Source organism: Lissotriton vulgaris, chromosome 2_1 (genome assembly GCF_964263255.1).
Source record: "Lissotriton vulgaris chromosome 2_1, aLisVul1.2, whole genome shotgun sequence".
NCBI lineage: Eukaryota > Metazoa > Chordata > Amphibia > Caudata > Salamandridae > Lissotriton > Lissotriton vulgaris.
In genome coordinates, this window is record NC_141687.1 from 2,002,583,817 (window position 1) to 2,002,597,582 (window position 13,766).

Sequence of the window (13,766 nt, forward strand, 5' to 3'; positions counted from 1 at the left end):
TTATTCGCACTCGTATGCTGCAGTAAGGCCGGTACGGCGCCGCATTAAACAGCAGACGGGGGAAGGCAGAGGGGGATGGAGAATCGGAGAAACAACCGAAAAGAGAGGTGGATGGGAGGTTAAGAGACAACGGACAGTGCAGGAGGTGGGCAAAACACAACAGAGAGTGGGAGGAGTAAGGGGGTGCATGTCTCAAAGGCACACTTGAAATGCATGCAGCCAGGGAGAGAAAGGTGCAAACACATGAGGAAGAACAGAAAATAGCATGCTACAGCTAATAGAAATGGAGGAAAAGCAAGTGGCAAATACAGGAACCAATGAAAAGCAAGAGAGTGGGATGAAAGCCCCCTTTAAGATATATACTAAGAATACATTTCACAAGTACAGTGCTTTGCAGGCGAAACCTAAAAACTTGTCCTGTCACGTCAAGGTAAAAGATATGCTGCTGTGTAGTACTGAGGTCTGCATAATGGTCATCTCACCTGAACACGCCAGTTCTTACTGGTTTATCAATACATGGATAACATGTCTTACAATTGACATATTTCTTTACTGTCAAATGAAATTATAACGCACCTGCTAACACAGAAAAATATGCAAAAGTACATTAATCCATTCACTCATTCATATAAAATGTGAGCCATTGACTGTGATATAGGCAAAAATTTAATCAGTATCAATTTCTTTTTATTTAATGAAGGTACATAAATATCAGTTGGAGAATTACTAGAGCTGGAAGCTGACAGACCAGAAGTAACTGGTCGTTTTCCAAAGTGTGAGCATAAAACATCCACTAACAGGATAAATTGGAAGGTAATATCATCACACTATCTCACTCATTATCAAAATATAAACACTATGAGAATAGTGAATAAAAGGCGTTCATTTAAACTGTGTCCAGTGGGAAATGTTAATATTAACGCTAATATTTTTGGAAAATAAGAATCAAATATGTAATATATGCTCATAATAAGTCTGCAAGAAGTATATGTACAACTCTGAACCAGAAGCTGACAAATTCATTTGTTTTTGCCTAGAGTCCTCTGCTTCTCTGCATGCTCGACAGTTTTTTCTTCCACAGCCAGTCCTTTTCGTTTTCTCACTGAATTCATGTACTTGCGTGCCTGGTTCTCGGAGTCTGCCTTTTCTCCAAAATGCAAATATTCCTCCTCAGTCGTAGGTACCCAAAATGGATCACTGGAAATTACCTATGGGAAGAAAAGAAAACAAATTAAGAGAAAAGACTAGACTAGAAAGGAAGTGTTACCCAATGCTTATAAAACAAAAGTATGGTGATCAAGACAATATTTAAAGAAGTGTGGATTGGAATCCACTTAGAGATGTGCCATCTGCAACAGTGCAGCTGTCTAGGTTGACGATTAAGCCAAGCCTGAGACAGGAGAGCAACACTGTAAAATGTATGCATTTTATGTTCCATACATACAATGTTTAAAGTACATTCCGTTGATGCAGTTCTACTTACAAATATTCCAACTAGATAAAAAGGTTTTTAGGTCGAGCCTAGCACAGCACGCATGCGCTGCCCTAGGAAAATGACCTCTTGGAATCACTCTGGACTTTCCACACGCTTGTGCGTGTGTTTTTTTTGTTTGCATTTTTTCTATTAGTCTTTGCGTGCGTCTTTATAGAAAGACAGCACGCAATTGGGCAAAGGCGGGTGCATGTGACACCTTTCCCAAGGAATGCATCCACGCACGGCATTCCGCAAGCAGGGGCGCCATCTGTTCTACCATCTGTTTTCAATTAGCGCGGCGCACACCACTCGCGTGCTTGTTTTGTTTTGAGCCTGTAAAATCTCTGTAACCTCAGAGGTAGTTCTGCACACAGACCTCTCCTGCTCAGCTGATTCCAGGCCCAAGCCTGAATGATTATAGTAGACAAAAGGGCTTGCTTCTTTAACCACAATGAATGACTGTCATATCTGATGATGGTGTATTATCCTGAGGTAGGGGGCTATATTTGTGTTGACAAGCACACGTGTTGCGGGGAAGAAAGTCTTACTCTGGAAGTGTGCCTTTAATTCTTGCTCCATGCTTGCCTCATCTCCCGCGCGCTCTGCAGAAGGCACGCAGACACCCTGGTGGAGTTCAGAGAGCCTGCAATCTGATTTTGCAGTGAAGATGAAGAGATCCGACTGCTGCAGAGAGCGCCGAGGACAGCAACAGCTGTCACTTCCTGCCCCGGGCAGTTGTTCCTCCTACTGCTCTTTGGCATGGAGGTGGGGAAGGGGAGAACATATGAACTGTCAGCGTGAACTGCACCCTCAGTGTTTGGGTTTCCTGTTGTGTGCGAAAAATACAAGATTCCCACACAAACGAAATTTGGTAAACTAACTAAAGAATGTATGTCTTCAAACTGGGCTAGTAAACAGCTGTGTTTGGCAACTGCACGATTGTGGGCTAGTGTGTTAAAATATGCAAGATAAACAAACAGCGGGATGAACTCAGAGTGTGCGTGTGAGAACCGGGTGCCATGGTGTCAGTAAACAGCGTGCCTGTTTGTACAACCAAGCGCCTATCTGTACGCATCAGCGTGCACCACTGTGAGTGACTCGCGTGCCAGTGCGTGTTTGCGCGTGAACTGTTTTTCAGGCCTGAATATGAGAGAACAGTGCTTATGTTAACGAGTCGACTGTGTGCGAAGTAAATGGCATGCCTGTGTGTGTTTGTTTGTTTGAAATAACCATGCACCTCTGCGAGTGATCCGTGTGCCTGTGTGTGAGTGAACCTCATATAGGACTGAAAAGTGTGTGTGTATATGTGTGAGATCCATGTGCCTGTGAGGGTGAAAGCGAGTGAGTGACAGCTGCGCTGTTCGCACTCTCTTGGCCTTTGCTCTCGCGGTTGGCTCCTGCTCTGGAGGTAGATGCTTTGGATCTGTGATCTCTGGTTTATTCACAAAGTGACATGGAATAATCCCTATCAGATCTTGTGGTTTGGGCAGGGGCTCTGTGTCTGCTTTTCCTGCCTGTGGCTTCCCTTCTCTTCTTCTGTAACACTTGCTGTAAACCATTTCTTGGCATTTTACTTTCTTCCAATCTCCGCGCCCTCCTCTATTCTTCGCATTCATTCCACGTGTTGCCTCTTCTCTGGTTTTTTTTCCTTCTTATCGAACCATTTGTCTTCCCCTATGCCTTGCTGGTCACCCAGCCACCGTTTGCCATAGCTGCGCCCCTTTGGCCCTTCTCTACCTTACTATGCCCTTTCTCTGCCTCTTATGACCATTCTCTATTTTCCCTTCTCCACATCTGTCCAATCTCTTAAGCTTCTTTTACCTCCTGCCTACTTTTACCTCTTCTTCCTTTTGTCTCATCTGATCCTCTTTTCCTCTTATCTGCCCCCTTACATCTCCTTACCCCCCCTTTTTAAACATCTTTATAAGGGTTTATCCCTCCCAACCTTTTGCCTTTTATCTGCCCCCTAGTACTTTCTCTCTACCGGTGTCTTACCTTTGTCATTCGCTTTGCCACCCTTTTCCCTCATCTTCAACCCGTTCTCTCTCTCCTATTTTCCTTCTGTGTACTTTATCCTCACATCCCTTAAAAATCCCTGATGCCCGTTCCCCGCTCAGTCCCTTATCTCTCTGTCACTGCAGCTTCATCCTGCTTTCCCTCTGTCCTTAATGTACCCTTCTCTGGTTGATGGCACTTAATGATGTGGTGAGATCATCTGGAGCTCTGATTTTGTGTCTCTGTCAATACACAACAAACAGGAATGTTTCAGGGGCTTCGGGACTTGACATTGGTTTTCCCACCCCATTCCTCAGTTCCAGCACACATAGGGCCACCTCTTTGCTCTAAAGATGTGCCTCAGGGCAGTGAAGCATGCATCACAGAATAGACGCTGTAGGGCTGGAGGGGATACTAAGATGCCCGGGCTGCCAGGCTAGCAGGGCGGGATGGTCCTCTCAGTTTGGTCTCTTCCACCAGGAGGTGGCAGGAGTTACTTGGAAGGCCCAGTTGCGCCTTTAGCAAGGCCGTTGTTCAAGGTGAGGACTCAGAAGCCTAGTTGTGAATCATGAGGGTCACCGGGGACACTGAGACATGCACATTCATCCTTTGCCTGCTGCAGGGCCGGACCCGGCCTGCCTGTGAGAGATGTCCCACCAAAGGACCGCCCTCCTGCTGCTTCTCTGGGCAGGGGTAGTGCTGTGCCAGCAGCAAAGAGGTAAGAGTGGACAGGAGCATATGAGATGGGTGCCTGCCAACCCAATGTATTTTTATTGTGGGGTATAACTAAGTTACTCCAACTTTGGTCACAATTCATTGTTTTTGTTGTTGTATAATCAGACGAATAACATTTAATCATGGTGTGCCGTTCAGGTGTTGATAACATCGATCCATGCATGAGGGAAACGCCAGGCAGTTACTCCGTGCAGGGCAATGCTCGTCTTCACTGCCGTTTTCATTTTAAGGTGTTCGGTTTGAAGACGTTATAGATTTATACGAGGCATGTTATAAAGCTGTTCTTTCTGTGCAATTTGGGAATCCGCACAGTGCTCTTAGGGGCTGTAATTGCGCAGTCCGGGACTATAAATGCACTAGTTGTAGTTGTCCAAAGTGCAGCAGGTACAGTGGCACCAGGCCTAGCAGTATGAAGGCCCCCTGTACTACAGTTGAAGTTGTGTGTTATTCCCGGCCACGCCAGATGATGGTGGGGGGAATTCTTTGCTTGCATTAAGGCACATGGCACCCTTGTTGCTCCACTCCAAATGTACAAAGGCTGACTTGAAACAGCGAATAATGTTGTGGATCCGTGAATAGTAGAGCTATTTTAAGCATTTACATCAAGAGTTGTGGTGATGGGACTATACAGAGCTTGTATGTTAGTGGTTATGTCTTTCAGCGCACGTCCACATTGATGTTTTTTAAAATATACCTTTACTGTACTCGGTGCAGCCCCAAGCCCGTAGCGTGTTTTTCACGTATCCCGCCGAGTGTGACTCACAGTGTCACGGCGTTTAGTGTTGCGACGCACTTCTTAATCACTTAGCATGCAGCCCTTCCCAAGTCCAAGAGAATATTTAAATTAATAATAAATATGTATGTCATGACGGCCGCGGGCCCACGCAGCCCTTCTTAGTTCATTCGGTGCAGTGTTGACTGTTTGCCACTTGCCAGGGGGCAGGCCGCAGAACACACACACACTGATTTATTTGGGCAGGCCGTGCTAGAGGTTCTGATAGGGTCGGGGCTGTGGACGCGCAGATTTTTTACACTTTGCCACCAGTTGCCAAGCCCCAGCATAACCACTGCAGCTCCCCACTAGTCATCATCTACGTTGTCAACCACAGCCCGACTCAACCGACGAGGACGTTAAGGTCAGAGCTGGGCAGCCTGTGCAGGCATTGATCAACTGGCAGCCAGTAGTACTACAGTACTGATGGTCTGGTAGCAAGCAGGCAGCATCAGGCCGCCGCGGCCTAATCAATCGTACTAATTAAAGCAAAGGCACAAGGCAGTGCAGTGCAGCCAGTGTGTGTCCCTGCCGGCTAGCCCTCACTGTTTTCATAACAAACAATTTATTTACATAAGTGTATGTGTGCATTCTCACACTCTCCGCAGCACTTCATGATTATCTGCAGCAACGCCGCTGCACCACGTTTACTGCACATCTCCAAACTTCATACACCTCACCCCATACTTCTCTGGTAAGACAACCTATGTCTAACAAGCGCAGCGTGACCTTGTTAGGAGTTGGAAGCCCTATTTACATACTACAATGCAATACAATACACACACAAGCACTCATGTATGGCCACACACAGGCACAAAGATTCATGCACACACCGTCATGAAAACCCACACACAAACATGCTTTCACACATGTGCATGCCTGATGCACACATACACACTCATGGTCACAGGCACATAAGCACACACACAGGCACTCACTAAAGCACTTACTCTGCCATATTATTGGACCATCAGCAAGACAGGGGCCCCTTTGATTGACTGCACAAAAGGGGTTTCCAGGGACTTCACAGCCACTGCGGCCCTAGGGATCAGAGTTTACACATCCAAGCCAGAGAGGCCTAACTGCGCCAGATTCGCTGGAAAGCAGGATGGCAGAGAAACAAAGCACGCATTCCCGAAACCGGGGTGTGGATATGTTATCAAAGAGGTCTACAAAGTGCACACAGGCCGCAGCACCTTATTCCAGCTCAAGGTGCGGTTTAGGGCAAAATGCTGGACTGCACAGTTCGAAAGAGGGTGCTAAAGAGACTGTCAAGTGTACATAAAAAACACAGTTCTCTTTATCGAGTCCTGCATCTTTATAATAGTGATGCCTTTTTGTAAAGCATGAGCATATCAGCCCTTAACCGCATCGCTGCGGCGGTTATTTTTCCCCTACGCGTTTTTTTTCTAAAAGCCGCGTAAAATGACGAGCTCAGCTCGTCATCCGCACATGCCGAGTTTGAAGGTGCTGTGGGTCGCCGGGGAGATTAAGTGAGTTATTGCCCAGAGTCACATGATGCTGAGCTGCCACAGGGGATCGTCCTGTGAATCCCGTGCTCCTTCTTTCTGTCAAAAACCAATAGTAGGTGTTGTAGAATGCAAGTTTGATGACGTCAGCGCAGGGTTTGCGTTGTTTTGTGGTGTCATCTACTGCATGACCGGAATTTTAGCATGTGTTCAGCTGCTTCTGCTAGTTTGTGGGGGCTGGCAGCAGTGGCACAAATTAAGCACTGGTAAGATTAGAAGTTAAGCAGTTATTGCAACCTATCTAACTTTAGTACTGGTAGCTAAGCGAAGCCAGCTAACTAGGGATGCCATTGATTATTCCAATAATATGGCGTCACCGACCGTACCAAAACCAACACTTTTTAGGTCTCGCACCTGCGATACAGGGCGAAAGCTCTGTTGCCGCGCGAGACCTATTGCTGTCGGCTCAGCTTACAAGGCTCCGTCAAATCACCTGGCACATGCTCTCTGCGAGAGGGCTCCATGCCTCCATCACACAGGCTACAACACGTGGGGCTCCCTCAGCTCACGGGAGTCCCGGACACTGCCGCGCGCTCCATGCCCCAAGCAAAGTTGTCCGCACGCATGCGCAGTGCGTAAGGACTGCGTGAGTGTTCCTGTGAGGTCGCGCGCTGGTCCGACGTGGTGGGCGTCCCTTGTTTTCCTTATGATACTGGTCTGTCCTGCTACCACCAACCACAAGACTCCTGTTTGGCAGTGACTGGCCCTGCACACCACTAAGGTGCGACGAAGGATGGCAGGCCCTGGGGGCGTGGCTTCGCAGTGTTGCAAAATGGCCGCATAGAGGGCGAGCTCTACCGGCCGAGCACAGAATCCTTTGCAAATATAAGCTCCGGAAACCCATTCAACCGTGACGATGAGCACGAATGCCGTAACACACAGCAGTCATCCATACTAATAATAATAATAAATAATAATAATAATAAAGAGCTTATAAAGCGCACAGTAACGCCATCCCGGCGTGTCCCCGCGCTGAGAAGCTACTAACAACTACCATTATAGAGCCCCTAGCCCTACAAAGTGTAGAGTAAAGTTTTGAGCCTAGCCCTAAACACCGTTTCACTACTCTCCAATCTCAGGGCAGGAGGAAGTTTGTTCCAGTGCTGAGCTGCTCGGAGCGAAAAAGATCGTCCGCCCATTCTGGCCTTCCTTACCCATGGGACTGTCAACAGCCCGGTGCCCTCCGACCGGAGGGCCCTTGGCGGTTCGTACCGGCTGACTAAGTCCCTAAGATAGGCGGGCGACCAGCCCCAGACAATACGGTGACTGAAGAGGAGGCATTTGAACAGCACGCGTTTCTTCACAGGCAACCAGTGAAGCGCATCCAATGCCTGCTGAGAATTAGCTCTCCTGGGTCTCCTTAACACCAGTCTGGCGGCGGAATTCTGGATGACTTGCAGGCGGCCAAGGAAAAGAGCGGTTGCCTGCGCTTGTGGACACCCTGGGACTGCGGGTTCTGGCTGCGGGCTGGGCAGCCTGTGTGGCTTGGAGACGGGCCGGGCTCGGGCATGGCGGCACTCTGGGGTGTCGCAGCAGATGTTGCCGGCACAATAGCCTAACCCGGTGCAGACACTAAAGGCAGACATCATGAGTGCTGAGTCCGCTGCTGATCGCCCGCGGCCGGCTGCAGAAGGTGGCCCGGTGCTCAGGGGTGGTCCCTGGTCGTGGAAGGCCCGGCCTCGGCTGTCGAGGTAAGAGAACTGCGCGGGTCCTAGGAGAGAGAGACACACCACCTTTAATCCCCTGGGATGCCGGGCATGCCGCGAGGGAGCCGGCAGTGGAGGTGCGGCTGGACAGTGCATGTCCCACAGAGGGCTGCAACTCAACGGTACTTCCCTGATCCCCGAAATGAAGCGGGCCTACACTGTGGAGAAAAAGGCCGGCTACACATAACGTGACTCATACTTTGGAAGGGGCTGCAAGGTCAGGGTCTTCATAAGCACTGCACCATAAAAACACAGCTTGGGGCCAAGAAGGCAGCAGCACCAGAATCAGTGCGACAAAAGGACTAAAGGTGCGGCCACAAGCGGCCAATTCGTAGAATCTCGAGGCACCTGGCAGAGCACGGCGTTCTCCCCCCTCCTCCACAGAAATCATCGGACAGCCTGTCGGGCAGTGTGTGAGGGAGGTTAGGCACCCGGCACATTCTTGGGGAGGGCAGGAACGACTATTATCCCCCACAACCAGGCCGAACCAAAGTTAGCCCTGCACTTTCAGACTAGAGGCAACCTATCACGCACCAGCCCTCTCTCACTCCCCTCTCTCCCGGTTTGTCTTAATAGTTAAGATGCCATTATTATTGTTATTGTAGTCTGTGATTTAGCATAGTTCTGCTGTTAAACTTCTTTCTTATACCAGACGTAATTGGCAAAAAGTAGTTTGTTGCAATAACTTTGTTTGTGAACGTTTGCGTCCTGCACCAAAATTGTAAGTTCTTGCTCTCGTTGGTGTGTAAGGTAAAGATTTTCTTGGAAAGTTTCGGTTTTGCTTACATGTGGCCTTTCTAAACGCCAAAACAGTTAAACGTTTTTCCTCATGCAATAGCACTTCAGGACACCAGTTATTATGCACACATCTCCATCACATATTCTCCAATCCAGGTAATTTCTCTTTTTTTTCTCCAGTTTATGGGGCCTGATTTACAAAGATGTTATGAGTAGCTCACCTTTGCGTACATTATATTGTATTAATGCAAGTTGTAAGTCAGTACAATAAGACTGCGTAACACTTCGTGTAACCAACACACTTTTTCTTTGGGTATTCTCGTGTGTGCCAGTTTTAGGCAGCCCTAAGCAGGTGTTGTGAGTAGTCCATGGACTTCTATTCAAATGTTATTCACTCCCAGTCTGGTGTGACGCTTATAGTGTCTACTCAAATCCTTAAGTGCGTTTTCCATACTTGTCTGTAAACTTGTATTATAGCTGGAAGATCCACATGTAATTGATGGGGAAAGTGTGGTGTGGAGCGCCACTGAGCCAATTTTTCACAAAGATGCGGGGGAAAGAAAGGTTGTGTAAGAGAAAAGCATTCTAAAGTGACAAAAGTGAGGATATTCAAAGTTAATTTACAAAAGCATAACCATTCGTATTCCAGATCTGGGCTGGAGAAACTGTCATACGAGTCTTTTATGTGAATCCTGTGTATTAGGAACTACTCCCTAAGACAATCATAGGTGACGCCTTTTTGGGAAAAGAACTTTCAGAGGCGGCTGGTATTCAACGGTGTTGGGGGAGGGGTGGGGTTGTGAGGGTTTTGAGGGAATACAAAACAAACAGTTGCATATCTTCTGCTGCCTCCTCCACTTGGTCCTCTTCACCCACTTCCAGTGCAGGAAGCACCCAGCCTCCTGATTAGCCACTCACAACCTTTTCACTTGGCCTGGTCAGTGGGGCTACGCTCCTCCACCTTAGTGGAGGAGCCGCCACTGGAAACATTGCCCTTTTGCCCCTTGAAATGTAGTTTCGGTTGGCCAAAATGTTGTTTATACTTCATTTCAAAAAAATAAATCTGTGAAATTTCATGTAACTTATAACAGAAGCACACAAGGAACAGGCTACAGCCAATAGAAATAGAGGTGAAGTAAGTGGTAAGCACAGGAACCTATGAAAAGCAAGGTACTAGATGGAAGCACCTTTTTGAGATTCTATATTTACTACAATAGATTTCACAAGCACAGCGCTTGTGTTGTGCAGATGAAGCCTAAAAATGTACGGTCCAGTACGGGATAAATTGTATTTTAACTTCAACATGTTTTTATACATTTGCGAAATTGTAATGAATTTTTTTGTACACATTTTTCTTTATACAAAGATGTTAGGAGCACATTTGAGTAAACTAAGCAATTACAACAAGCTACATAAGGGACAGGACAAGGAAGAAAGAACGGACAGAGGAAGGTGGATGAAGGGTGGGAAAACAGAACAGACAGTGTGAGGAGAGCAGGGTAGTGGAGTGTGACGGGGTGGCGGACGCTGGGGATACTGATGATGTTGTACCAGCGGACTGGTGGTCTGCTCTGCCACTGACCCCCCTCTCTGTTGTCCCTGCACAGACTAATGCCTCTGCGGACGTACCTACGGACTGGTGGACTGCCATGCCACGGACTCCTCCTCCTGTTGTACAAACGCTCGAAGAAAGACAGGGTGAATGGGATGCGACGGAGGCCGACAGGGTTTGGAACTTCAACCCGATAAAGGAACGCGGTCCCTTTAACCCGGGACTTCGAGCCGGCGAGGCCACGCCCCCTTCAAGCGTGGAAGAGTCAAAACCAGGAAGTGAGAGGGAGACGACGGACGGCGTTTCCCTGGAGGCGGAAGGAGTTTTGGAGTGGAGACGGAGAGCAGTGGAGTCGAGTGTACGAAGAAGAGAAGAGGACGGAGAGAGCCCAGCTGACCTCGTCAAGCCAGGAGGCCACCGATTTGGCGCACCGCCCTGCCACGGTCCCACGGGAGGAGCGTGGCTGGACAAGGTACGGGGTGCAGTGGCGGGCTGGGTGGGGCGGAGTGACCCGACGAAACCTCGAGACCCAGTGTAAATTTGTACAGTCTGATAGCCCCTCCCTTCACGAGCACTACGGACGGTTGTAAATAATTGAGCACTTGGTTTCCCTCACTCCCTGGTCCCCTGCAAGTCCAACACGGACGCCCCAGTGACTGTTCCTTTCTCTCTTTCTTTTGCCGGGATATCTCTGGACGAGGTCACGAGTCAGCACTACAGGGAGACGACATCCTATACCCCATACCGGAGAGGGAACTACTCGACCAGTCCTCGGCCCCGCTTCATTCTGGATAACTCAGCCTTCACAAGAGGTGTCAGGACGGAGACCTCTGAATTTGCAAGACTGAGAGTGACCACAAAGCGGCGCAAAGCTTATCTGAAAATAAAACCTTCCCTTAGAGCACTATTTCCTAACTCTGTCTCCTTGGATCCGACCCCCATTGTTTCTGACGCACCCTCCCCTGGGCTCCCCGACACTGCCCCTTTACAACTGGTGTCAGAAGTGGGATTAACATCCCAGTCCATTTGTGATCCCGAGATGGACGCCCTGTTACAGCATCTGATAAAGGGGCAGGAGAAGCTTGAATGGGCGGTCGAGCGGCAGATGACATCGGCCCAAGCCGACAGAGACTTGTTCAAGAACACAATTGCCGCCCAGATGGACAGTATGCAAAAATCGATGTCCCCTTCCACAGGGGTTGTCACTGTGGAGAGCAGAGCCCATGTCCATAGCCCGTCCGGCATATCACTGCAGAAATACGTACCTGGGGAGGACCCGGACGGATTTCTGATGAACTTTGAAAGGGCAGCAAGAGCGCTGGGGTGGCCGGAAGAAAAATGGCCATTCTTCCTAGCCCCGTTGTTGACTGGGGAGGCACAGTTCGCCTACCAAGTGGCGAATCCGTCTGGGAACGCAGCTTATTCCCAGATTAAGAACGTGATTCTGGATCATTTGGGGCTCGACTCTGAAGCCTACCGCATCAGGTTCCGCAAGGAAAAGGGGATCCCGGGAGAAAACCCAAAAACCCTTTTCTTTCGTTTAAAGATGATGGCAGATAAGTGGCTGAAATCCGGCACCAGCACTAAAGAGGAGATACTGGCGCAAATATACCTGGAGCAGTTCATGGTGGCGCTCCCGTATGGCACACAGAGGTGGCTGAGGCAGCACGCGGGACTCACTGTGGAACAGGCCATAGAGATGGCCGCCAACTATGCACGAGCGCAGCCACGGGGCACCGGGTGGGAACCAGAAAAGGCATCGAAAATGCCGTCCCTGGGAAGAGGAGAAAAGAAAACAAAACCCATCCCGGAGCCATTCCGGCCTCGCCCCATCAGGATGGAGCATCCCCTACCCCGGGGCCCGCAATGCTTCGAGTGCGGCGAGTGGGGGCACATCGCCCGCCTGTGCCCCAGGAGAAGACCTCCTGAGGAACCTATGGAGGTGGGGTATCTACCCAAGGCTGTCCTCTACTCTGCCGAGCTGGGACCATCCTTCCATGTGAGTATGAAGGTAAATGGGTATGGTATCAGGGCCCTCCTGGACTCAGGATGTAGGCAGTCCGTGGTGCAAGCGAGGTTTGTACTGCCCGATCAATATGACCAGGATGCCATTTTACACATCCGGTGCGTACACGGGGACATAAGGCCGTATCCCGTAGCCCAGGTGCCAGTCTCCTCTGTTAACCACCCTGAGTGTAACGTAAGGGTAGGGGTACTGACGACCCTGCCTGAGGAGATGATCCTGGGAGTGGATAACCCGGATTTTCTGGATCTGTTTCGAAGCACAGTGTACGACAAGCCCCTGAACAAACCCAAAATTCACTCGGCTCTGGTCACTTCCGATCCCTGGGTCCTGGACCGCAATTTCCGTTTTGCCCAGTCAGAAGACCGGACGCTGTTTAACGCCTGGGAGGCTGCCCATGCAACACAGGACAATGATCCCCGCTCATATCCCAGATTTGTTATAAAAAGGGACCTACTATACCGAGAATCGGCTGCAGGAAAGGAGTTGCAGCTGTTGGTCCCGACGTCGTTTCGTGAACAGGTGTTATTTTTTTCACACGCTCATCTAACGGCAGGCCATGCTGGCAAGGAGAAGACGACAGAGAGTGTTATCCGTCATTTCTACTGGCCCGGGATCTATAAAGACATTCAGGAGTACTGTAGTAAGTGCGAGATCTGTCAGAGAAGGAATACCCACCGACCCCCGGCAGCCCCCTTACATCCTATGCCAATCATTGGGGTGCCCTTCGAACGTGTAGGGATGGACCTTATAGGACCCCTCCCGAAGACCCCTCGCGGTCATCTCTATGCACTAGTGATAGTGGACTACGCCACACGATACATAGAGGCCTTTCCCCTGAAATCTCCCACTACCGCCAACGTAGCTGAGAAGTTCGTAGAACTGTTTTCCAGGGTGGGGTTCCCGAAGGAGGTGGTAACAGACCAGGGAACTCCGTTTACATCCCGCCTCATGAAGGAAATCTGCAAATCCCTGGATATACATCATCTGAAAACGTCTGTTTACCAACCCCAGACAGACGGTCTAGTGGAGAGGTATAACCAGAGTCTCAAAAACACCTTGAAGAAAATGCTGTCCACCAAAGGTCCGGCCTGGGACCGGTTATTGCCGTTAGCCCTGTATGTGCTCAGGGCACAGAAACAGAGCAGCCTCGGTCATTCGGCTTTCGAGCTGCTATATGGGAGGATACCAAGAACCTTGTTTGAGATGACCAAAGATGCTTGGGAGTCGCAGGGAGAACAA

General features: G+C 49.3%; 1 protein-coding gene across 4 annotated transcripts in view; it reads right to left on the reverse strand.

Moving 5' to 3' along the window:
* Window positions 1-665: 665 nt before the first annotated feature.
* Window positions 666-13,766, reverse strand: part of EFL1 (elongation factor like GTPase 1) — a 1,188,367-nt gene continuing 1,175,266 nt past the window's right edge. For all 4 annotated transcript variants that reach the window (XM_086958226.1, XM_086958223.1, XM_086958224.1 and 1 more), the window contains exon 20: window positions 666-1,208. In XM_086958226.1, the coding sequence (XP_086814352.1) occupies window positions 1,020-1,208 (189 nt within the window). In that variant the 3' untranslated portion in view covers window positions 666-1,019. The remainder of the gene's footprint in view (window positions 1,209-13,766) is intronic.